At 32.8% G+C, this 25326-nt stretch overlaps 1 protein-coding gene across 1 annotated transcript in view; it reads left to right on the forward strand.

The window, feature by feature from the left end:
* LOC125059516 (probable G-protein coupled receptor 158) overlaps positions 1-25326 on the forward strand; it is a 135572-nt gene that overhangs the window by 64678 nt on the left and 45568 nt on the right. Inside the window, exons 2-4 of the mRNA XM_047663965.1 lie at positions 4929-5678; positions 13119-13302; positions 21477-21600. Of these exons, the coding sequence (XP_047519921.1) occupies positions 4929-5678; positions 13119-13302; positions 21477-21600 (1058 nt within the window). The remainder of the gene's footprint in view (positions 1-4928; positions 5679-13118; positions 13303-21476; positions 21601-25326) is intronic.

The raw sequence follows: 25326 nt of genomic DNA on the forward strand, positions 1-25326 counted from the left end.
AAGTTTCCTTTTCTAAACAATTAAATGTAATACATGTATTTTTGCACTTCTTGCCTTTCTTATGTAATTTAAAAAAAATGTTTTCTCATAGTGGTTGCCTGGAAGAGATCGCTCGAAAGCGATAAGGCCGCCAGTTGCTCTCCTTTTTATTTAATTATGTCAATTGTACCATATGTATATGCAACGAAGTGTCAATAAATAAATAAAAATAAATAAATATATCACTTAGTTAATTTGCAGCAAATGCTATTAAATGAAAATTTTGGACCTTGAGATGTCTTAAGTTATAAGCAAGTCATTTTCGTTTCATCGAACACCAAGATCATAAAATAAAAACAGAAAATCATTGTAGCAGCAAAAACTCGCTCAGACCATGTAATTTCCATTTCGACATCTCAAAATATGATAAAATAAAGAGAAACCCTCTAAGAATTTTACTTCTGTCGCTTGGAGTGGCACTTGAGACATTTGCATATTGTCAAACACTGCGGCGTTATTATAAACTATAGTAATTTTATTCTCTCGCTGACCTGGCACTTTCGCACTTTTAAGGAGCTTTCCTCAAGCTTCTTAAAAGTGCGAAAGTGTTTTTAGTTTATTAGTTATTACAGATAATTTTATAGAACAGGGGTTAAATGTTAAGTGATACCGCCGGCTATGGAAACTCAATGCCAGAGGGCTCGCTAGTGCGTTGTCGACCTTTTATGAATTGGTACGCTCTTTTCTTAAAAGACCCTAAGTTGAATAGGTTTGAAAATCGAAACCAGATTTAAAGCTTTTTAGCGCAGAGTACGCCTTCCACCACCGAATGCTGAATGTTCCTATGGTAGACGCCATTTCTTAATCTATCGTTAATATATCTCAATTCTATTATTGAGCTGCCTATTTCATTGTGCTGAGGGGCTATAAGGTATGGGAATGTAAAACAAAAGAAAAAGTCATGGCCCGTTTCGTATGTTTGAGACAATTGTCAGATGAATTGTGTAAGTTATTGCATTCCAAGTATTAAGCAGTGGGCTAGGGGCTTTAGCGTCCTACACATCCCTGCGGTCGTTGGTTCGAACCTCAGCTGCACCAATGGACTTTCTTCTTTTTGTGCATTGAACACTCGCTTGCTACGGCGCAGGAAAACATAGTGAGGAAACCGGCATCACCTACTTGCCTATTAGAATGCCTGAATGAATAAAGGCTGATCCCCTACTGGATTAAAAAAAACAAATGATCACGAAACAGATACAGAAATCTGAGACCTAAAAGGTTGTAGCGCTACTGGCTTTACAGATGTGCTATTAACCATTACACAAATTTATATTCTTCTTTATATGTTTGTTCTCACTGAAATGTAAGTGCATGCTCCTACTGCAAATTTTCTGGCAATAGATGCTAATTTTTGTTTAATAAAGTTTCAATCCATTTGCAAATATCTTGTTAGATTCTACAGAGGTTTTATTAAATATTTTGCCATGACTCTGAGCTTCCAAAACTAACACAGATACAGCACTTATAACAACTCTCAGCCACACTGAGACACAGAGTGTAAACGCACACACATCCATTTACATACTCATACATTAACGCATACTTTAGGTATTATACGAACATTATTATATTAAATGTAACAACATTAAGACTACTTTTTCTTTAAAGAAATGTTTGAAAGATGCACCACAAACCACGGTATTATTGTATACAAAAGTTAGCTTAATGAAGAAATGTACTCATTTTAGGGAATTAATAATAATTTCTTACCTAATAGACCACAGACAAATGCTGTCTGCGCAATATTTCAAGTTGAACTGAACGAGAATTACACAATAAGCTTATTCACTTCGCGATATGCACGTGACGTTTAATAAATCCATGCTGTTGATCGCTCTGGCGGAAGTACCTCTCAATTTATATTTGAATAGGGTTTGCATTTCCTGGATGGTTTTATTTCTTTTTGAATTTGGAACTCGAGCTTCATCCTACATTATTAAAGAATTTATTGTAGACTTAGGGTCTGTTTCACAATGTATGGATAAAGTACCAAATAGCTATGCAACACATAAATTATTTGGAAGATAAATTGTGCTATTTGACATTCATCGGACTCATAACTTATGATGGACTTTATGTGACGAAAAGCGCTATCTGACAGTCATGAAACGCAACAATAGTGTTTATCCTACTAATAAGTAATAAATAGCTAATTTGGAACTTATGTAGAACTTTTCCGTACATTGTGAAACAGAACCTTATTCTAAATTTTTATAGACTTATATAAGCTTTGGCTAATTTTTTTTCGTATTAAATGTTATTAACATTTCCCGCCTTAATAGAATATCAGTCAATGTTAACTTTAGCTGGCTCTCTCTCTCTCAGAGGCCCTCTCTCTCAAACACTCTGTTCCTTGTTCCAAGTATTAAATAAAAACTCAATAATTCATATTACTTCGTTTTGTTTCAACACTTTGCAATGAAAGTCACTATTTTTTTTCTTATTTCTATTTAATTTATTTGAAGTTTCACAGTTCTTTACCATATTTATGTGTCTTTGAAACAGTCGTCGGTAAGATCGCTAAAAAGCCTTACAACCGTCTCGCCCTTGCTAATTTAAATATTCCTATTTTAATAGTTTTGCATCGAAATGTTAAATAAAAAAAAAAACGTGACAAAACGTCATTAAAGGTGCATGTACATTGTACATTTATAGGAAATCACACCCTTAACACTGCTCTAAACAAGTAAATAATACAGTATTAACAATCCATTCTCAGAGATAATAGACATTTGTATCTGACCCTCTTCACAGACAACCCTTAAACTTGTCAAATATAGGCAAAGCTTTCAAACAGTTAGTTGAGACGGATTGACATTTGTACAATATCATTCAAAAAAATACGGCTTAAACTTATAAATTAATTCCCATTTAAATCAGTCTAATTACTTTGATTTAAATAAAGTCGTGTTTGAAATTGAATTAAATCAGTTTTTCAGTATTTTCTAGGTTAATATGATTAATTATTCAAAAGCTAAATTATACCATAGTATCGCTGTGTTTGATATACATTTACCTTATTAAACGTTAACTTGATCAATTAAAAGTGGAACTGATTTAATTTTTTTTTAAATATGATTGAATATTAAACGAATTCCATATATAGAAAGAAGGTTTAAAACCCTTGCTTAATTTAATAACTACTAGAACACCTTCCTTAGCAACCTAAATTATAACCAAAAGGAAACTAAACTGAAAATTAATAAACTAAGAAATCATTTTCGTTTATTAATCTGCTACAAAATCAAAACTTGCGAAATAATATTTGTATTTAAATTAAACATTGATTTTTTAATATACATTTATTGTGAAATATTCCTGGGTATTAAGCCACAACGCTCGCAATACAAACCGTGTTCTGCAACAAGTTGCTATTTGATTTATTACCACAACTGCAAATGCACTCGTATTCTGTACGAAACGCTAAAATAAATGTACTTTAGTTAAATATTGCTAATTATTAAACTGTACTTAGAAAAAACAATAGTATTGCAACTTGTGCCTTTGAAAATTCAGAAAAAAAATACCAGTGGCTACTACGTTCACATCTCGGTTGTCGGTTTGAACCTACGACCTCAGAAATGAGTCGTATGCTGTTGCCACTAAGTTTATGAACACAATTAAGTAAACACATTTTTATTTAGATGTATATCACAATCTTGTATTGTGTCCTATGAGAAATTCAATTATTTTTAATTGTGTTTACTAACCCGTGTCAAAAACCTTAAAGTAAATTCTCTGGATTAAATTAATTCATATCAAAGGAATACTTTTGATATGAATTAATTTTCCTATATTATGAGGTACCCAATATATTAATGTAATTAATACGATTAAATTTATTGGATTTTTTTTCGTAGTATAAAGTAGTATCATGAATCAAGATTTTGGCTTCTATTGTAAACCAATAAATTTAAATCAAAACTAGCACCAATTACATTATGTTTGTCTTTTTCGTTATAATCCTTTAGGTTTTTGTCAGTTAATTAAAAAAAAAAGCTGTTTCAGTCGAAATTTTTAAATATCATTTTTTCTCTTATGTAAATATATTTAGGTGGCTTTTGTTGTAATAAAGAAACATGTTTCCTTAAATTAACTGTAAAAGCTTTGTGTTATTTTCGGACAGAAGACGAACAGTTCATTTTGAGCAGAAATTTACGGAAGGAACGCCTGTAAAAGTAAATTAACTTATCGATGCCGAAATTCCAATAAAGGTGGCGACCTTGAATTCTATAATAATATAGAGTTCACTCTTTCTTTATCCCGACAAAATTGCTACCAATAAATAATGCCAAGCCATCAATTGCCCCGACGTAATGAAAGTCGCGATTTGTTGTTGCCATAAACAAAATCCTCTTTTATAGGGCGAGATAGCGGATTTTACAAGCGAGTCGTGTCTGCGAAATCCCCTTAACGCGAGAATATTTTTACATGATACTATCAATATTGGCCTATCACAGACGGAGGATTTCCTTGTTAATGTTTGTTTTTATTTGAGAAATAGACTGGAAATAATCTCAATAATACAAGCCAAAAGCGTCTCTATTCGTCTAGAAGTCTTCGTTGAAAAAAATAAATACATCGGTTTATAATCTTTATAAACTTACAGTAGTAATATTAACAATAGTAGTATTAACTAATACAATAGAAAACTGTAATATTATATAAAGATAACAAGTAAAAACTTAAAAACCTAAACCATTTAATAACTAATTATAATTAATGCAAATCTTGTGATTTCAGCCAGTGTGCAACTAAATATATCCGTCTCACAAGCAATAGTATTTAGGGTGCGCAAAACACGCGTAAATGGTGCTCATCTGAGTAAGCTCGTCCGCGCCCGAGATACTGCTAGCAATTGTTATCTTATTTTATTTTCTTTGTTTCAGAGAGTATAGACAAATCTGGAGAAGATCCAGTAGTAGCAGCGCTAAGACCCTACAGTGCTCCCGATGAAGATGGATATACAACACCGGACGCTTTTCAAAAATATTTCGGAAATTATTCCGGGACCTTCCACCGTGATCCAACAGATGATGCCCTTTTAGACCATCTAATTAACCTCGAACATAGTTACGATAATGATACGCAAAGAGACGATAACACGGTTACAGTAGCAGACAGCATGACAAATGATACAGTAGACAACATAACATCGAAGCCGTTCCACGAAGACGTTGTTACGAAATTCTTAAGATTAATTGAAACACAACACTTGATGGGCGAGAATTGCACAGCTGGGACTCATTTAAATTTAGGTGAGGGGGTTGTAGACAGGTACGCCCAAGAGAGATTTCGAGTTGAAGCAGATGTCGCGGTTAACAGAGCTAACATGCTGACGAGATTATGGAAATATGCTGGGCCATCTGTCATGCATAATGAATATTTGCTGCATGCGAGCGTTTTCTCAATGGTTGAGTTCGATGACAACGTGTTCGGTGCGGGGAACTGCTACGACCAGTACCAGTACAAGGATTACCAACTTTTTTGCCCGTTTGCGTATCGGTTGCCCGAAGGACCAATATTGGCTAAGGATTTGGCGGTCGAGTATAAATATTTGAGCAACATGTCGGAGTGGTTCTACATTGCACGGAAGAATGCCGAGCGCGTGATCCGAAATCACAATCAGTTCAAACGTGGTGAGTGGTTTTGTTAGTTTTTGTATCTAAAAATATCCAGTCAGGGACGTTATTGAAAGGATTTCTTTCTCTGGGACGTTTTTAATTTTCTCCTTGAATAGTAAAACAGTTAAACATACAATAACAAGTTTTATATCTAAAATTTTGAAGATATAAACAAATTTTATGTATAATCTCTTGACTCATCTAACTCAAACTAATATTGTTGTTTAAGTATTACTTGCATACACCAACACACGTATTATACGTTGAAACATCAAACAACAGCTTATAAGGCCCTTCATATACTTACGAGGCGTTTATATCTAAGGACGTTTATGATTAAATTATTCAGATTACAAAGCTGAATATTTTTTAAATATTATAACTATCTTAAATAAGTTACTAATAATAATATTACTTATTATATAATGAAGAAGACTGAATGCGGATGGGAAATTCATCCGGTCATTTCTCGGTATAATTTCTGGCGCTATTTTAATGAGAAGCTGAAGTGATTGTATATATTATGTTAATCTAAAAATGAACGTAGTAGTTGTAGGTGTTTTGTATTCAAAATTTGTGTAAAATAACAAGAGGATACCAACTCAACGAGAAGTATAAAAATTTTCTACGAACGATGCTAGAGTCCCGTACGTTTTCCCGTTCAGAATTAGAACAAAGATAGGCTGGAAAATTAGCTATTATAAGCAGCCGGTCCAGAGTTCACCTGGCTGGAAAATTATTTTGTAATTATTATGGAAATAAATGGCTCATTCTAACATTAACATAATTTTTATATCTATCTAAGTAGTTTTTGAGTTTATTCGTCGCAGACATAATAATCCTATTTAACAGCGTTTAAAATCCACAAATCCTTTTATAAAAATTCAAATTGTTCGAATGTACGATTTAAAATTGACAGTAATCAAGAGAACAATTGTGCTGAATAGAAGTCTGAAGGGTCGTAAAACTGTCCCTAACGGAATAAATGTAGAGATAGGGAAAGATAGAATAGGTTCTGTCAAATCGCTCTTTGACAATCTTGTCGTTTATTAACTTATCTCTAATTTTCTATTCACCTAAATTATAGTCTTTCACACAAATGCCTGATTAATTGAAGTTCATAAAGGCCGATTTACATTATCTTAGTGTTTAGGAGAGTGCTTTAGGATAGTACTTTAGTTGAAACATGTAAACGCTACTTTAGTAAACGCTATGCTAAAGAACTTGCCTTTCAAGTTGTACTAAAGCACTCTCCTAAACACTAAGATAATGTAAATCGGCCTTAAGACGTATAGTGAAGTGCATTTAGTTAATAATTGGCTTATGTAGCCGTTACTTTGAATGTACTCTGTTAACGGCTGTAAGTTGTAATTATAAATCATCGTTTATAGCTCATAAGTTTATCCCTAAGATCGTAGGTTCGAACCCAGGCTACTATACCGTTTGTGCGCATTTAACATTCGCTAGTACGGGAAAGTAAACCGAAAACTGTTATGCCGTACACAAAAATCGACGGCGTGTGTCATGCATAGTAGACCCCTATTCCCTTTAAAGAAATCGAATGATCGCAAAACAGATACAGAAATCTGAGGCCCTAACCTAAGGTTTTCTTAATATATTTCACTTTCGTCACGTCTCTGCGTAGCCAAAAGTAAAAGTGAGATTAGACTGGAATGCAAGTTTTAAAGTGTGAGCAATTTTACTTATAAACTTCAAATTTCAAGAATATTTCTAGATAAAGAAAAGTATATATACATGTTCCAAATAAAAAAACGATATCTTAAAAAAATACCAAACTATATAGATACCAATATATTATATATTATTCTGGTTTTAATATTAACTTGTATCTTGTCAATAAGGAAAAGTGTTATCTCTGTCAACATATTATTATTAATTGATAATATCTAAAATAACAAAAATTGTATTTGACCTTTGTAACTGGATATACTTTTCGACCCTATATTTATAGAATTTGGTAATTTATATATAATAATTTCGGTTTTTCACTATATTAAAAATATTAATTATAAATGGCGAACAATATAACCCTAAGGTTCTTACTGAACAACCTGGTGACAAGAGATAACCCGGTAGATCAAGACTGCGTTGGTGGGATGGAGTTGTCAAGGACCTCGAAACAATAGGGTTTCGAAGTTGGACGCACTAAATAGATTGCGATGGCGAAATATACTTGAGAAGGGTAAGGCCAACAGGGACTGTATAGCCATTGATGATGATTAATAAAAATACTAAAATAAGAATACTTTTTAATTATAAAATACTTCTTTAGTCTGAAAATTAATTTTAAATCACACAAAACAAAAACGGTAATAAAACAATATCAGTTTTATAACAATCAACATTGCTTTTACATATTAATTTTAGTTTGTTATCGTAGGAACGTCATATTTGTATGGAATTATTAATTAATTATATACCTTATATTATACCTCCGTTTAGTAATCAATTGTTATTTACATTTTGAATGCTTGGGTTAAAATTACCACCTAAACGTCCTCCATTGTTTTGTCTGTACACATCCATATTTTCCAAATTAGGATTGTTTTGTATCGTTATCGTCTCTTTATTAATATTTATGCAAGTAGCTGGTGTGACAACATTGAAATTTATTCTGTAAGGAATCACCACTTTCACATTTTGACCATCGTAACACCAGCCAGCTTGTGCGGCATTTAGAATATCCGGCAGTATTCTAATATCATTGAATTCTTCACCATTGCCATTTATTATTGCGTTTATCATTCTATGCTTGACTTGCAAAGTGACTTCTGTTGATACAAAACCAGGGGAATATATTAATACATACGCATCATTAGTGTACATTTCTTGAACGTTGTTGGAAACAGCATTGCAGTGATTGTTATACCCTTCTTCGCTGTCTATCACTTGGTTAGCCAAGTGTTCAAAGTGGTTTCCAAAATGTCTCCAATGGCCGTGATCGTGATGGAAGTGGTGATGGCGATGCTTCCATGGACATGGCTTGTCCCCGGCACACCAGTGGCTGCTCACTGCAGTACAAAGAAACGCCAGAAGTACAGCGCGATACATGTTGTAAGATGCAAATTGCTACTGCGGTCTGAAAACAAAGCTGGGCGCCTTTATTGGCAATGATAACATTGATAACCTTAACCTGTCGGTAGCCGTAGCGTGGTAAATAATTGTACACGGATTTATTTTGCGGGGTATAATTCGCCCTCATTTTTGTAATGTTTTTTCTTTTATATAAGGCGTGTTTTTAAAAATACATAAAAGAAATTTTAAAATGTTCATATAAGATTTATTATAAAGTTTGAATCACATAAGGGAATATGCCCCTAATTTATACGAATTAAAGTTTTTGTAAACGTTTAGAGATAAATACTTATATTTTTCTAATGCATTTATAGATATAAGGTAATGTAAATATATTATCATACGTTCCTTGTATATGGTATAAAAAGCCACCATAGTTTTTTACACAAAAATATATATTTCAATCTTTAAATAATTAAGTACTGAAGCGGCTGAAAAAAATAAAGCATGCAAATACAGGGGTCTAGGCTCAGAATATGATTTTGTCCCATTCGGTGTCGAGACCCTTGGTCCGTGGGGTTCTAGCGCTTTAAGGCTTTTTAAAGAAATTTCAAAAAGGTTAGTCGACATCACAGGAGACCGAAGAGCAGTCAGCTACCTCGGACAAAGAATAAGTCTAGCGATTCAAAGGGGGAACGCTGCCAGTATCTTCGGAACCTTGCCTAAAGGGACTCCTTTTAATAATATATTTTAGTTTATGTTGAGGTTAGTTATTTATTTCAATGTATAATATTTTATTAAATATATATCTGTAAAAAAATATATATATAATAATACATAACTTTAATCCTATTAAGTACTTATTAATGTATATATTTTAATAGTATATTTGCTTTAGTTAATCTCCTTTTAGTTATAATTACACCAAGCTGGTACTAGATACTTCAACAGCTCCCGCCGGGTTAGTGTCATTTGGGTTTTACCCAAATTAATGTTTGTTTAAAACATCCTTATTATTTAGACGCACCAGATTATTTATAAATAACAATTATACGGTCATGTTCTTTAGCATATATATTGTCATGCAAACATATAGAACATATTTTTATGCATTTATTAAAAAAAAACTATATGTAACGAATAAAAAACCACACTTCAAAAAAAAAACCAAACGTAGAATGGCCTAGCAACATATTATAGCGTCCAAGTCTAGTCTCGAATCCTTAATTTTAAAAAACAAAATGTGTATTGTCAGACTACAAAATATGAAGTTAATCAGTTTCTCCTCTATATTGTTGGAATTGTATTTGGGTATAATGATCTATTTAGACTTTTAAGCAGGTATGTTAAATTTCGTGTTTGTATGTATGTCCACAAATATCTCGTAACTAAACTAAAAAAAATAATTTAATACGGTATATACCCAAGAGAACGGTCAAGTAATCAAAATCGTTTTAGAGGTATTCACTATTTTATTGAAAGGACATGTATGATATAGATTGGTAGGTATTGTTGGTAAACTATGTTGATAGTTATTTACCTTCTTTAAATACCCACAGGGCCATTACGTTTACGTTGACCAAGCAGGTTTTTCAGTGTGCACGAATTTAAATTGATATGTTAGGGCTATTTTAAATAATCAAAATGGCTGTAAGTCATAATTAGACGATAATGGAATGTTTCGTGCATTGGGCATTGTGAAGCAGTAATTAGGTTAAATAATTACAATTTAATTAAACTCTGTTATTCAATATTAACAATTTGATTGTTACCGTGAATCCCATTAAATAACAATACTTGAAAACAATTTTATTCGTAACTTCTGTCATGTAATAAATGTAATATAATTAAAATAATTTATTTTATTAACTACCCTTTAAATATACGGTGTATTTGATGTTTATAGCTATTAATTATATCAGACACTATTAAGGACTATTTTCTTGAAATGAACTACAGTTCAAAGAAATATATTTGTTTATTCGCATTAAGAAGGCTCCAAAACTACCGGACCAATTTGAAAAAAATATTTTACTATTATAATCCTCCATTATCCCAGATGAACATAGGCTGTATTCAAAAAAGTTAGGGGTCCGTATGAAAACTTCGATAGTTTAACAGCTGAAGGTGTGAATAAAATACCAATAAAAATCCAATCCCATTATCGCGTACGAAGCGGAAACTATTAATAATAGAGAAAAGTGATGTACTACAGTTTTATAGAAGACATCAATTTCCATAAAAAAGTCTACATATTAAATAAAAACGATTACATATTAAATAAAATATATATATTTAGCCATCTGAACGCAACGCATATAGTTTATAATATTGTTAGGCGGTAATTAAACCCGGAGTACTTTTTATAAAACATCATGTGCCTTCACCACTGAGTAACATGAAAAAAAATCCTTAATCTATGAAACATTTAGTATATATGTATACATATATAAAAAATAATCAATGGCGCTACAACCTCTTCAGATCTAGGTCTCAGATTTGTGAATCTGTTTCATGATCATTTTTTCAATCTAATAGGCATGTAGGTGATCAACATCCAGTGCCTGACACACGTCAACTTTTTGGGTCTAAGACGTGTCGGTTTCCTCGCGATGTTTTCCTTAACGGTTTGAGCGAATGTTCAATGCACACATAGAAAGATAGTCCATTGGTGCACAGCCGTGGATGGAACCTACGATCTCAGGGATGAGAGTCGCACACTGAAGCCACTAGGTCAACACTGCTAGAACAATTTACTGAATTATTTACTCTATGTTACAGAAAAACTAAATAAGAACAGATAGATCTGCCTAGTTCAGTAGATTGGTATATGCTTAACTTAGATGCATCAAAGGGAATCATTAAGGAATTTGCTGTGGATATGTCACCGTAAAATTGTAAACACCGTTAGATTGTAATATATCTCGCGAGATTGTAAACTGTCGAAAGATTGTGAACCTCAATTTAAGGTATTATTATTCGGTAGTTATATGAAATTGTTGCGAAGTAAAATTAATCTGTAATTGACCAAAGAAGTTTGAATGATAACTAATTTAGTGTAGTACAATCTACCGAATAATAATACGTTAAAATGTCAGCAGTACGCTGAGGTTCACAATCTTTCGACAGTTTATAATCTCGCGAGATAGATTACAATCTAACGGTGTTTACAATTTTACGTTAACAGATACATGTAATGAATCCCCTTATAAGCCAAAACGGTTTAATACGTGAAATACTTTAAATTGTAACATAACAGAATGCTTTTGAATATTTTTGTTGTCAATAGACACATAAGAATGTTAAAGCTGGTATCAGTAATTTTAATAGAACGCGAATAAATCCAATTAAAATGATCGAACTAAATGCGATGTGATAAAAATTGTTTAATTTTTTTTTATATTTAACCGAATAGAAGGAGGTTTTACTATAATATTGACTTTTGTTAGCTATATACTTTATCCTTCCTTTATATATTTGTTATATCAGCTACGATATTGGTATTTCCGTTGCGTAAATATGATATGAGTATGAGGAAAGGAGTTAACAAAATATGAACTGATATTGCGTGATGACCATTATTATTTTTTGCAATGCCAGAGGGCTCGCGAGTGCGTTGCCGGCATTTTACTCTTTTCTTGAACGACCCTAAGTCAAATTGCTTCGGAAACACTTCTGTGGGCAGCTGGTTCCTCATGGTAGTGTACGGCAGAAACGGTCTTAAAACACCACAAATAGATCGCCAAGGGATCCCGTGAAAGGGATTGGTCGTCGACTATTCGAACCGCTCTTCGTTGAATACGGTCAAGTGGAAGGAGCTGGTACTGGGGAGCTCCCGCCCAGAGATGATAACAGTGCTCCATTTGGAGCCAACTTTGCGCTTTATACAGTTGCGAGCGATGGCCCGGAGTATAGTACCGTCTTGCCGAGCTTTAAGAAGAGTCGTAGTAAAATATATTTATGTGACTTGAGAATGAAAAGTTGATGTTACTTTTTCAGAATTCACTGTCGTTGTATTGACATATGGGAGTGATAGTTTATTTAATTAACTTTATTAGACGATTCTAAATTATTAATATTGACTTAATTACTTGTATATTCTTATAAAGTTAATTTACTTACAAAGTTTAAAAATAATTTTGAATAAAAAAAAATTGTCAGAAACACTCTTTGATATGTCTATGAGTAAGAAACATAGAAAACAATTGATGGTCGTTAATTTAAAAAATAAAATCAATTAGTGGAGAGCAATTACGATGGCTTCTTGTGTATACACCGGACGAGTTCTAAGCGGCAAGAGAACAAACGTAACGATAGATAATACATCTCCAAGTCTCCAGGTGTTTTGAGAGTCACTTAACATTTTATTCCATATGACCAGTTTGTTTCATATCAAATTAATGTATTATTTGTTTTCAGGCTACAATACATACACATTCAACGACACAACACACACAGAACGCGAGGAAGACGAGATTCTGGCTGTTACGTATGAAGATGGCAAGTGGTCGAAGCCATACTATGACTGTGGTGGTGGTAACATATGGATGTTGACATACACAGTACCTTTCTTCGGATACAACAACGGCACTTATTTTTTCAAGTAAGTTCAAGAATAATAATTAAATTTAAATTTTTAAACTGTATATATGTAATGTATGCAATAGAAATATCAAAAATCAAACAGTTTGTATGACAATACTTGGCGATTAAAAAAAGAGTGGCGGAAAGTTTCTTGCCAGTTCTTCTTACCCGCTCTACGCCCTGCGAACTGGTAGTAAATGTAAATTTACGATTAATTTAACTTGACGATTCAAAAGTGTACTTGGTTACCCACTTGAATAAATATATTTTGAGTTTGATTTTGAAATAAGTTATGACTATTTGAGATTGTTTGTTTTGAATATACAGTCAAAATCTGTAATAACGACATCGAAGCGACTACTCATATTTGGTCTTAAAAACCTATAGTAGTAACAGCCGATGACGTTGTTATTTAGTATGTACCTAATACAATAATAGAATTCAGACGGGACTTTTGATTTTGGTCAATATAACCGGTATCTTGTTTTAAAAGATGTCGTCGTAAACGGTTTTGACTGTAAAGGCAAAAGTACGCCTCTACTGCGTAGCGCGGTAGCCCAAGACCACTGCGACATAGCGATTAAAAAATCCGCTACTACTCCCCTCCCGCTCCCCCGCGGGTACCGAAAAATTTATTTTGTGTTTAACGTTTCAAATCGGCCCTGAGACACCCTCTATATATACTGAACATTAAAAATATAAGCAATATTTAAATAAAACTTTATCGGATATTAATGCGAATTTATTAGAAGTGGAGTTCGTGTATTTTCTTCTTCTTCCTTTTTCTTTTAGTGCCTCTCCATTATTGGAGGTTGGCCGTCAGTATCTTGAAGCGTGTCTTGTCCTGTGCCAGATGCAGCAACTCTTCCGCAGTTGCAATACGTGTATTTTAACCAAAACAAAACCACAAAACCTAACAAACACCAAACCTTTAGGAACCAGACAGTTTTAGGGAAAACGTTACAATAATCCGTTTGTTTGTTTTTGAGTTTATCGCGTATGTAAAAACACACAGACAAAAGGTTGTATATATATAAATGTTATATATATATATATATATAACTTGACATTACGAATGCTATTTAATAGGCATGGCAGCATTCGGTCACTCATAAATTATGTTTATATAAGCTGAATTTTAAATATCTTGTGGTCGCATAGACAATATTATAGACATTGATGAATTCGAGGGAACGAGGCATCTTATTATCGTGACGACTTGTTAAGCCTATAAAATGTAGGAATAATTGGCATTTCGCTCCGTCATGGCAAACAATGAAGAGTTGGATCATAAAAATAATAAATTGTTTTATGAATAAAACATTAACAAGAGCTGTTACATAAATAACGGAACACACGCTCTCAAATATTAAGAATTATGATATAATAAATCCCTAAAACAAGCGATGTTTTCAAAAATTAAAGCAGAGCAAATGACAATATTTTAACAAGTATAAATGAAAGATGAGAATTTCTGAAAATTGTATGATGGCTTCTCAATAAAGATAAAAAAAGGGTGCGTGTACTTATGTACGCGCGTAAGAAGTTATATTTCTAAGGCTTTCTTTATTTTTTTTAATATTAAATAATTAATAATAAATATTTAATGTTAATAAATTAATAATATTTAATATTTAGTATATTATTCAATTATTAATTAATTGAGTCGATCTAAATAATTTAGAGTCACCTAATAAAGTTAATTTAATAAACTATAACTGCCGTATGTCAATACAATGACAGTGATTTCTGAAAAAGTAACATCATCTGCTTTTTTATCGTCAAGTCAAGTTAATAAATTATAATATTTAATATTTAGTATATTATTCAATTATTAATTAATTAATAATAATAATAATTACTTATTATCTTATTACATTATTCATTCAATTTAATAACTAGGTATGTTTCATAACCTTTTAACTAAGTAACAATAGGTCTTTGTGAAAAAGCATTGCTAAATTTCTTTGAAAAAATTATTAAACAAACTACAAAGGTCATTATGGTCATTGGTCATTCAAAATTCTTGGCATTTCTGCTAACTTCACGCATATTCTATTTCTTTTTACTTGTAGATTGTCTTATTCTCATCTCGCTCGCAGACGCTCGGCGCTCGGCTGGTTTAAAAAGAATTCGTCAGTGGGCAACTTCATTCTGTTAATATTGGGTCACGGTGCGCGCGCATCGTAAAATTTCACGCTCATGAATTTTTCATAACGCGCCTAAAGAAGTATAACTTCAAAAAGATGTTCTTCAGTTTCTCTTCGTGATTGATGGTTAGATTTCACATCCACACTCCTGTACGTAATTATTATACCAAAAAGCGTTGCTGTAAGTGAATGCAATTAATTTCAACATGAACTCTATAATACAATTACATTTTGATGACTAGATACTAGATTTTTTTCCTCACATCCTTTACTAAAAACTATATATATATTTAAAAAAGATGTTTTAGAATTTATTATTAAGATTGTTATGGAAGAGCTGGAAACACTAACAAAGGTATTTTTACTTAAAGGATTCCAAAATCTTACACATTATAATGCCTTTTTACAATGACTAAACACATTTTTATTTTATTATATTCAGTTCGTTAACTTGGATAACAAAGATCGTCAGTCACTATTATATTCTATAGATGTCTACCGTAACGTCTTCAAAATTGGTTAGCAAATTTCTAAAGATCTAATTTTGGTATTTGGAAAGGTATAAATCGAGCTCTCCTGGTGTTTGATTAATTTAAGCTTTTAGATTTATTACTTGTAGGTTTTTATCAAATAATTATTTTCAGATATAAGATATGAATAAGTCCTTTAATTACTTTGTTAGGAAAGTGAATTTATACGTACACGAGACGTGGAGAAGCTATTGGAATGTTTTGTCCTTACCACGTTATACGTGGATTTTACGTAGCTTAAGAAGCTACGTAAACTAGGCTTTTTGAACGTCTACGAATTATAGGTAAATATTTTTGTTGCCAAGTCTCCTTAATTTCGAAAGTCTAGCGAGGGAATTCGAATGACCCAATTTGATAATTCGATGGTAATCAAACCTCGGAATTTCAAATCCAAGCTTGTACTAACCAACTAAGCAACTTTAAAAACATATAACATGTGATAAAATATACCGAAACTAAAAACTCAAAAGAGTGAAAAGTTTGAAAATGTTTAATGAGATGCTGCTTGGGGTTTCGTGAATTGCATTTAATTAAATACATTTAATTGTATAGCTTCTGATGTTTCAGTTATTATATCTATGTTAAAATAATTTTACTGCTTTCTGAACCTAACGATCTAAGCTTATTTATTAACCTGGATCAGATATTCAACACCGTTTTATATCCTTAAAAAGTTAAAAAATATTATTTGCTATATATACACTATAGGGTGGCCAAAAAGTCGTGGATCAAAATTAAATTTTTACGGCTATTTACTCGTCCATTTGTTTATCGAAAACCATGATTCATTTCATTTTCTCGTTTTAATTAGTTTTATATTTATCACTCTATTTATAATCTTGAAAATATGAAATATCGCGTTATTTACAAGTACGAGTTCTACAGTTAGTTGTCAACGTTTAGTGGACTAGTGTCGTTTACTATAACTTTCTTAAATCTGGCCAGACGATTATGGCAGATGTCTATTCTCAGCAACTGCAAACCATGATGGAAAAGGTAGCTGCTAAACAACCAAAGCTGGTCAATCGCTCAACTGCTGCTTCACGACAAAGCTAGACCACACACTGCACAACAGACTGCTACCAAATCAGAGGAGCTTCAATTGGAATGTCCAAGACATCCACAGTACTTCCCAGACCTTACTCCAACAGATTAACATTTTTTTCGAAATTTGTATAACTTCTTGCGACGTAAAAACTTGCAACTCTGATGGAGCAGTAGAAACTGCCTACAAAGATTTTATTGTTTTAATAATTTATTTTAGTTATTATATGGTTAGGTTAGTTATTTATTTAAATGTATTAATTAGTTATATATTTTCTATTCAGACTTTTAATTAATATTTGCGTAAATGAAATAAATACCATGTTATCGTTCAAAAAACATTTTAATATAATACAATTTAAATATCTAAGATGTGCTATCAAACACTTTTATACATTTAAATAGCGAATAGCTCAGTTGTGAAACTCAAATAAGTCTTCATTTTTATTTATAGAGATAATTGCAAAGGCCTTTGTATCTGGGTACGTGATTCATCTAAACCTTTTATTTAAATGACTAAACGACCCGTTTCTCTAGTTAATGTTACTTTGCATGATCTGTCATGGAGAGGGGTCAAATGGGTGTGGTACAAGTTATTACTACGTTTGTTTCGGTTCTAGCTGCGTGTGATCCACGAATTTTTGGCCACCCTGTATATAAGTTAATTATTACTATTTAATAAAGCCCCATTTGAGTGCTCTTAAGCAATCAAGACTACCTTTGAATTTAAATTTGTCTTGTTCTGTTCATCATTGTGTGTGTGTGTGTGTGTGTGTCATTTTTTGTAGATAAGTTCTTTAATAGCGTGGAACATTTTTTTGTTTTATCACCAATAGTTTTCGCAGCGCATGAGATGAAAGATATTTTATACCTTGGTAACATTATTGTAGTTTTAGTAGCCTTATTTTGTCTTGCTATTAAAATAGCCTATATTAATCAGTGATTGCTACATATCAATCAAATGGTGAAAGAATTTTTAAAATCGGTCTATTACTTTTCGAGCCAATTTGTTACAAACATAATTACAAACAAATCTTTCCTCTTTCTAATATTAATATGATTATAGAACGTTGCACTACTTGTTCACGTCTGTAGGTTGTAACGACCAAAGATGGTAATTAACCTTAGGGTTTAAATCTTGAGAATGTCTGCTTTAGAAATGCTAGAGCAAAATACAGTTAGTGGGACCAAAGTAAGTGAGAAACCTATTGAGAATTGCAATGAGGCGCCGCGCACTTTTTCATCGAATTACCTTTGTTAGTGGCACTTTTCGTTGGTTAAATGAGATTTGATTCAAGAATTTTTCGAATTTACCTTGTAATTGGGGTCTGTAGCTCTATTCCCTATGTAAGTTAGATAATGTATCAGACTTATATCTAATGACAAGTTTGCAAACATTTGAGTTTCTTTCGCACGTGCTTTGTTTGTGAATGCTATCATGGTCCAGTATGGCAGGTTTTGACCCACAAACAAGGTGTCCAAAATATCAGCTTAAGCTTATGCTTGTGAAAAGTCGGTAGGGCCTCTTTGAATGAGGAAAGTATAATTTAAACTATGACTCTGTCTAATTGGAAAACTGGATAAATGAAAACCTCTTTAAATGGTACACAATCATTGGTCCCTTGATATCCCTTTTAACCAGGTTTCACTGTGGTTGTATGTACTTTAGGGTATGCAACATTTAGTAGAGATTTCAAATATTTAAATGACCCATATATTTATAAAAATATAGACGATAAAAGATTGAGGAAAAGTGTTTTTATTTGAGACTCTTTGTTGTTATAAGGAAAATGATAAGCAAAATGATTAAATTTGTATACAGTTATAATATTCCGGACTTGTGCAGTAGTGTTGTCTTAACTTTCAAATCAAATCAAAATTTCATTCATAAGTAACTAATCTACACTTATAAAGGTCAGTAAAAAAATATTCTAAATTTAAATTTACTGCCAGTTCTCAAATCAAGGGCGTTGACAAGAACTGAAATTCTCCGTCACTCCTTTAAATAGCTAAGGCTTTTTTGTAAGCACCTGCAACCGTCACACAAGTCAATTATTGTAATTAAATAAAAAATAATGAATAAGAAAACCAAACGTTTCACTATCAGCAAGGCGCGGTGAAATAGGAGCATGCACTATGGAACAACACGCAAAGACGTAGTATCGTAACTTATCCATTAGCAGTTTAGGTAACGTTCATAAGAATTAATAAAAAAATGACATTTCCACTTAAAAGGGCTACTTGCCTGTACAGCAAACATTATTATGTCTATATATACGTTCATTGCTTGAACTTGAATATAACTTTTTCTATAGCTGTGATACTTTTTGACATTCAACACCTTTCATCTTCAGTCACCGTGACCACGCACGCTGTAAAGCACGCGAAACGTCGGGAAAAAATTAAAATTATGTAAAATAATTATAAGTTTATAATAATAATACATAGCTTCAATCCGTTAAAAAAGTGTATTCTTTAACTATATGTTTAAATCGATAGCTCCTAACTGAATCGACGAAATTTTAACAGCTTTTTTTTATTTCAGTAATAAATAAAGCTCATGGATAATGTAGCATTTTAAAGTTGGACAAAATTTGTTTTTTTTTGAGTTATCACAAAACATACAACAATACAAATATACTCTCTTTATAATATTAGTATTGATTCCGGGCAAAATACATTGAATAATCGAACATAATTACATAGTAATTATTATAGAGAAAATACACGCAAAAGTTCACGACTTGCACTAAACACTAAACGTTATAGGATAACCGGGTCTCGCAAGCTGAACTCGCGACACTAACTGCTTCAGTTAAATTAAACCACACTCCTGAGTTGTATTTCTGATTTATATCCCAGCTTACATGTATTTAAACTTTATTCCGTAGCTAAGCTAAACTAAGTTATTTCACTCGATTAAGCTGGAAATACCTCTGTGGATCTGCTTCAATAGCGATACCGATTCAGTATTGACTTTTAGTACCACAAATTTCAAGTTTGAGACAACAGCTTACAGCGCTAAGTTGAATCAAGATTTGCGTCAGTTATCGACATAATTATTGCAGTCAGGTGGTTTATTAGATATTAAATATAAGATTATGGTTTTTGTTTTTTTATGCTATAATTATAGATGTAATATCGTCGCTGTAGAATGATAACCTCGTATGTCCAAAAAACCAAACATTACAGTAAACGAAAAAATGTTTCATTTCGTCAATGTTCGTTAAAATATTATGTGTTTTTGTCCATAGTTTTAGATGGTAAAAAGGACTTATTTATTAATAACATAAATAAGTCTTTACTTCATGATTATACCAGTTAAATGACATAAGAGTCTAAGAATAAAAAAATGTGTGCGTGTACTAGGTGTGAAGTGAAACTTCTTTATGACCTTATTTTTCGAAAAATTATCTACTATATGCAACTTAACGAAATTGGTTAAATAAAGTTTAACAAAAGGCATTTATTATCATAGACATGAATACAAATACAATTATTTCATTTTACCTTAATACTACTAAGATTATTACAGAATTTCATTAATTGTAATAGAATTATTACTATCATTGTTATCGTTATTATATATTTTTGTTATTAATGGCTTCGAATCTCTTCGGATCAACCGTGGTAGGGACAAGAAAAAGATGGCGCGTAACCGAAAAACGTGACGATTTGCTACAAAATTTCTCCCATACGTCGATGAAGAAGTTTCACTTCAAAAGATGGCGCGTACCGGAAAAATGTGACGCGAAGTTTCACTTCAAAAATAAATGTTTTTTTGACATACGAGGTCATCATTCTACAGTGACGATATGTTTAATTATTTACAATAATGGTATACGCAGCGTCACCTAGTTATAGTGTTCGAAGAAAATGTTTCATTACTAATCTGTGTAATTTGTCAATGGTCACCCTTTTGGCCATCGCCTGTAATGTAGTGCGTGACTAATGAAAAATCTAATCAAACAATTGGCCCCTTTTTATTTAAAATTTCAAAAATTTTCCGTGTGACACAGGAAACTTATGATGGAGTTTGGAACACCATTTGCTATAAAACTGTGCAATATAAGCAATAACAATAAATTCGTCGAACGATCGCGAAACAATTTGTAAGGTTTATCTCATAATGTATAACGGCCATTTTGAATTCACGATTTTAAATGCGATGTTTTTAGTCATTTTATTTTAAAACAGGTAATACTTATCTATAATAAAATAATTTGGTCTGAAATAATGAATAATTTGATAGTAATTACGCAAAACTGATGCACTTGCTGAAATGTTTTACAATTCAAATCGGTATTCTACGTTTGCAGGGCATTAATAAACGTTCTATTCCCGACAAAATAACAAACAGGATGATTGCCCATCATCTAATTTCCCAGTCCACTCATTAAGAATTTCATACAACTATGGTAGATAATTAGAAATCAGCTGCACATAATAATTAACCCGTGTCTTTCCAGAGGTACGAGTGGAATCGACATAGATTTGCGCCGCGTGGATATTGACCAGTGTCCTCTGAAACCTGGCTCCAAGCAGCTGAACATCTTCGCCGGTACTGATAAGTGTAAGAAGAAAACCACCGAGGTTTGACATTTTATAGCTATTGTTCGGGGTTGGGATAAATTATTAAGATATTTAAAGGGATAATTATTTATTTATGAGCAATGGACTAAACTAGTGGGGTGCGATGTGATTAAGAGTCGCGCCCGGTACGAGGTCTGAATGCCGACTAACTTAAGTGAATATAATAAGAATTTTTATTTTTACTAGCAAAAGTTGTTTTGCCATTTAAATTATTTTTATTTACCAGTTGAAGATTATTACAGCGCTAACATCGGTAATATGGGGGTTGGTCGTACATGTATTTGTTAATGCCAATGTAAAATCGTAAAGAGGTGCGGCCACCGTCATGACCTCATCAAACCTTGTTTGAATGGCAACACCATGCAATATCATATACATCTTGCAGGTTATAAATTGACAATGTCTGTGTGTCAATCTGTCAGTGGTGCGTTGGATGAGTTTTAATTGCTATCGGATCGGCGCCTTTTAAAAATTAATTAACATCAAATATGTGAGACATGTGGTGTGTGTGTGTGATCGATGGCCGTCGTTCTACAAATGGGCGTTTTTAAGCACGGACCACCGCTATGCTATGAACCAGATAGCCATCGATATATTTCCAAACCAGAAATCCTTCGGAGACTTCGGATCCTTCAAGAAAAGAGCGCACCAATTCATAAAAGGCCGGCAACGCATTTGCGAGCCCTCTGGTAATGTGTCTATGGGCGGCGGTATCACTTAACTCAGGTCAGCCTTCTGATTCGTTGCCTCCTGTAAAAAAAACATAATTTAAAAACAGTGTTAGCTTCGTGGGTTAGTGTGTTACCGTTATGTAACCGCTATTGTCCATAATTTAACAGTTGCTATAAATTGCCAGTCTCACTAGAGAAAACACTGGCCAAATTAAGTTTTGTATTGCTGTTTTATAGTTTCCATAAAGCACAAAAGACGTTTTGATATTTTTGTCGCTGTTAAAAATTCTTTGTAACATTATGCTTGAGTTAAAAAACAAAATTAGCGGAGTTTCACCGTTTCAACTAAAGTGCTCATTCTTACTCATTTCTTACTCTCTCATGGAAAGAGATGCCACATTTTTTTCGTTCAAACTGCTTAATTATAACTTTGGGTTTAACTAAGAAACGTGGTAAATATTGCGGAGTTTGTTTCTATGGTATTCTTATGTAAAACATCATAAAGTAAACCATATAAGTCCAGATTATATATGGCCAATTAAATTGAAATATGGGTATAAAGTGAATTAATTATTAATATGTTTGATTTACTTTTTATGAATGTTTGAGCAAGACCATCATTAAAATCATAATCGTAAAATTCATATCTTAAGTGAAGTTCGTCTATTGCCCCCGGGACAAGATGCCTAAGAATTGATGCTTACTTCAGGCGGATTGCCACAGTGGGACTATTTATTTAAGATCTAGTGATGTGAAAGTCTCCATTTTACTACTAAGGATTAGGCATTAATATATTCCTTCTAAATTAATAAACTTCATAATTATCAAAATATTTATTAAATGGAGAATTTACATTTCTTTATACCAAATATCATCATCAAAAATATTTAAAAAAACTGCTAGGTACGTACATACTTTTATTTGTAAAATATATATATGTATATATATATTCACATAAAAGCTACATTAGCTTACGTTATGTAATTTTGTATAAATTTTACAACGTTTAAGCTTTCGATCTAATTAAACATATTCAAAAGAAATCTAAATCAAAACAATACCCAACTTTATATACATATATATTACTAGCTGACGGGGCAAACGTTGTTTTGCCATGTATATCATTTATAATAAAAAATAGGGGTTGTTCGTAGAGGGGTGAAAGTTAAGGGTTGTATGTATTTTTTAATGCTGTATCATAAAAAATAACAACAGAAAAAAATATCTAAAAATAAAAAATAAAATATTTAGGGTGGACTACGCTTAACATTTAGGGGGATGAAAAATAGATGTTGTCCGATTCTCAAACATACCCAATATGCACACAAAGTTTCATGAGAATCGGTCGAGCCGTTTCGGAGGAGTTTAACCACAAACACCGCGACACGAGAATTTTATATATTAGGTCCTTAAATATGAAATTGGCGTTTTGTACGGGAGGAACAAAAAGTCGAATATTTTTAAATATTATATATTTAATTAATCAAAGTATGAACCATTGTTTTCTATGCCCTTTTGCCATCTCATAGGTAGTTCATTGATCCCTTTACTAAAAAAACCAGTCGGACGGGAATCAATAAAATCTGTGAAGGCGATTTGGACTGCCCCATCGGAGTTAAATTTTTTCCCTTGCAAGAAGTTGTCCAAATTTCGAAAAAAAATGGTAATCTGTTGGAGCAAGGTCCGGGGAGTACGGAGGATGTCTTAGACATTCCAATTGAAGCTCTTCTAATTTGGTAGCCGTCTGTTGTGCAGTGTGTGGTCTAGCGTTGTCGTGAAGTAGCAGTGGCGTGGAGTGATTGACCAGCTTAGGTTGTTTAGCCGCTAGCTTTTCCATCAAGGTTTGCAATTGCTGACAATAGACATCAGCCGTAATAGTCTGGCCAGATTTGAGAAAACTGCAATAAACAATACCAGCACTAGTCCACCAAACGCTTACAAGTAACTTTTTTGGGGTTAATTTTCGCTTGGGGCAGGATTTGGCTGGCTGGCCAGGATCCAACCATTGTGCTGAGCGCTTCCGATTATCGTAAAGAATCCATTTTTCATCACAGGTAATGATTAGGTTTAAAATACCTTCATTATTGTGCCGGTTCAGTAATGTAACGCAGCAGTCGACGCGCGTTTGCCGGTTTGCTTCAGTCAATTCGTGAGGTACCCATCTTTCAAGCTTTTTAATTTTCCCAATTTGCTTCAAGTGAATTAAAACAGTTTTATGACTAACACCGCAGTCTGCAGCTAACTCGGACGTGGTTTGCGATGGATCCGCTTCCACAATAGCCTTCAATACTTCATTATCAACTTGGGTCTCAGGCCGTCCACTGGGCTTGTTCTGCAGGTCGAAATTTCCAGAACTAAAACGTTGGAGCCAAAAACGAACCGTGTTTTCTTTTGCAACATGACCGCCATACACATCATTCACCCTTCGAGTCGTTTCCGCAGCACTAGTGCCACGGCGGAACTCGTACTCGTAAATAATGCGATACTTTAAGTTTTCCATTTTGTAAAATGAGTGACGCAAACAGAAAAAAACAGAAGAAAAAAACAAATGAATGACGGTCATCGAATCACAAATACATGAGTAAATAGCTGTACAAATTTTGATTTGGATTCTTAACCAAAGAGGAGATATTTGAGGTCAAAGTGGACAAAACGTAAAACGCCAATTTCATATGTAAGGACCTAATATTAGATTAAAAAAAGAATCGAATTTAAAATCGTCAACATAAAACAAAAACTGTACAACAACCAAAGGAAAATCTTAATCCTGACTAAGAGTTTTAACATGACTCTGTTAAATAACTGCTGAACTAAGAATTAATTAAATAGTCTTCATCATTTAACTGACACGTAACCTTCGTAAAAGCCAAGATTTATACTCACCTTTTCAACCAATTAATCTGGTCGAGATTTACCGCTTAACTAAATAAATTCTGCTAAGCTGTGATCTCGGCACATCACTAATTGAAGAAATTATCAGGAATTATCTTCCCGCTGAGATAAAACTCCCAGAGCTGCGATCGAGATTTCGCTTGCCTTTTGTTTACAGCCCGCC

Source organism: Pieris napi, chromosome 20 (genome assembly GCF_905475465.1).
Source record: "Pieris napi chromosome 20, ilPieNapi1.2, whole genome shotgun sequence".
In the NCBI taxonomy this organism is placed as follows: Eukaryota; Metazoa; Arthropoda; class Insecta; order Lepidoptera; family Pieridae; genus Pieris; species Pieris napi.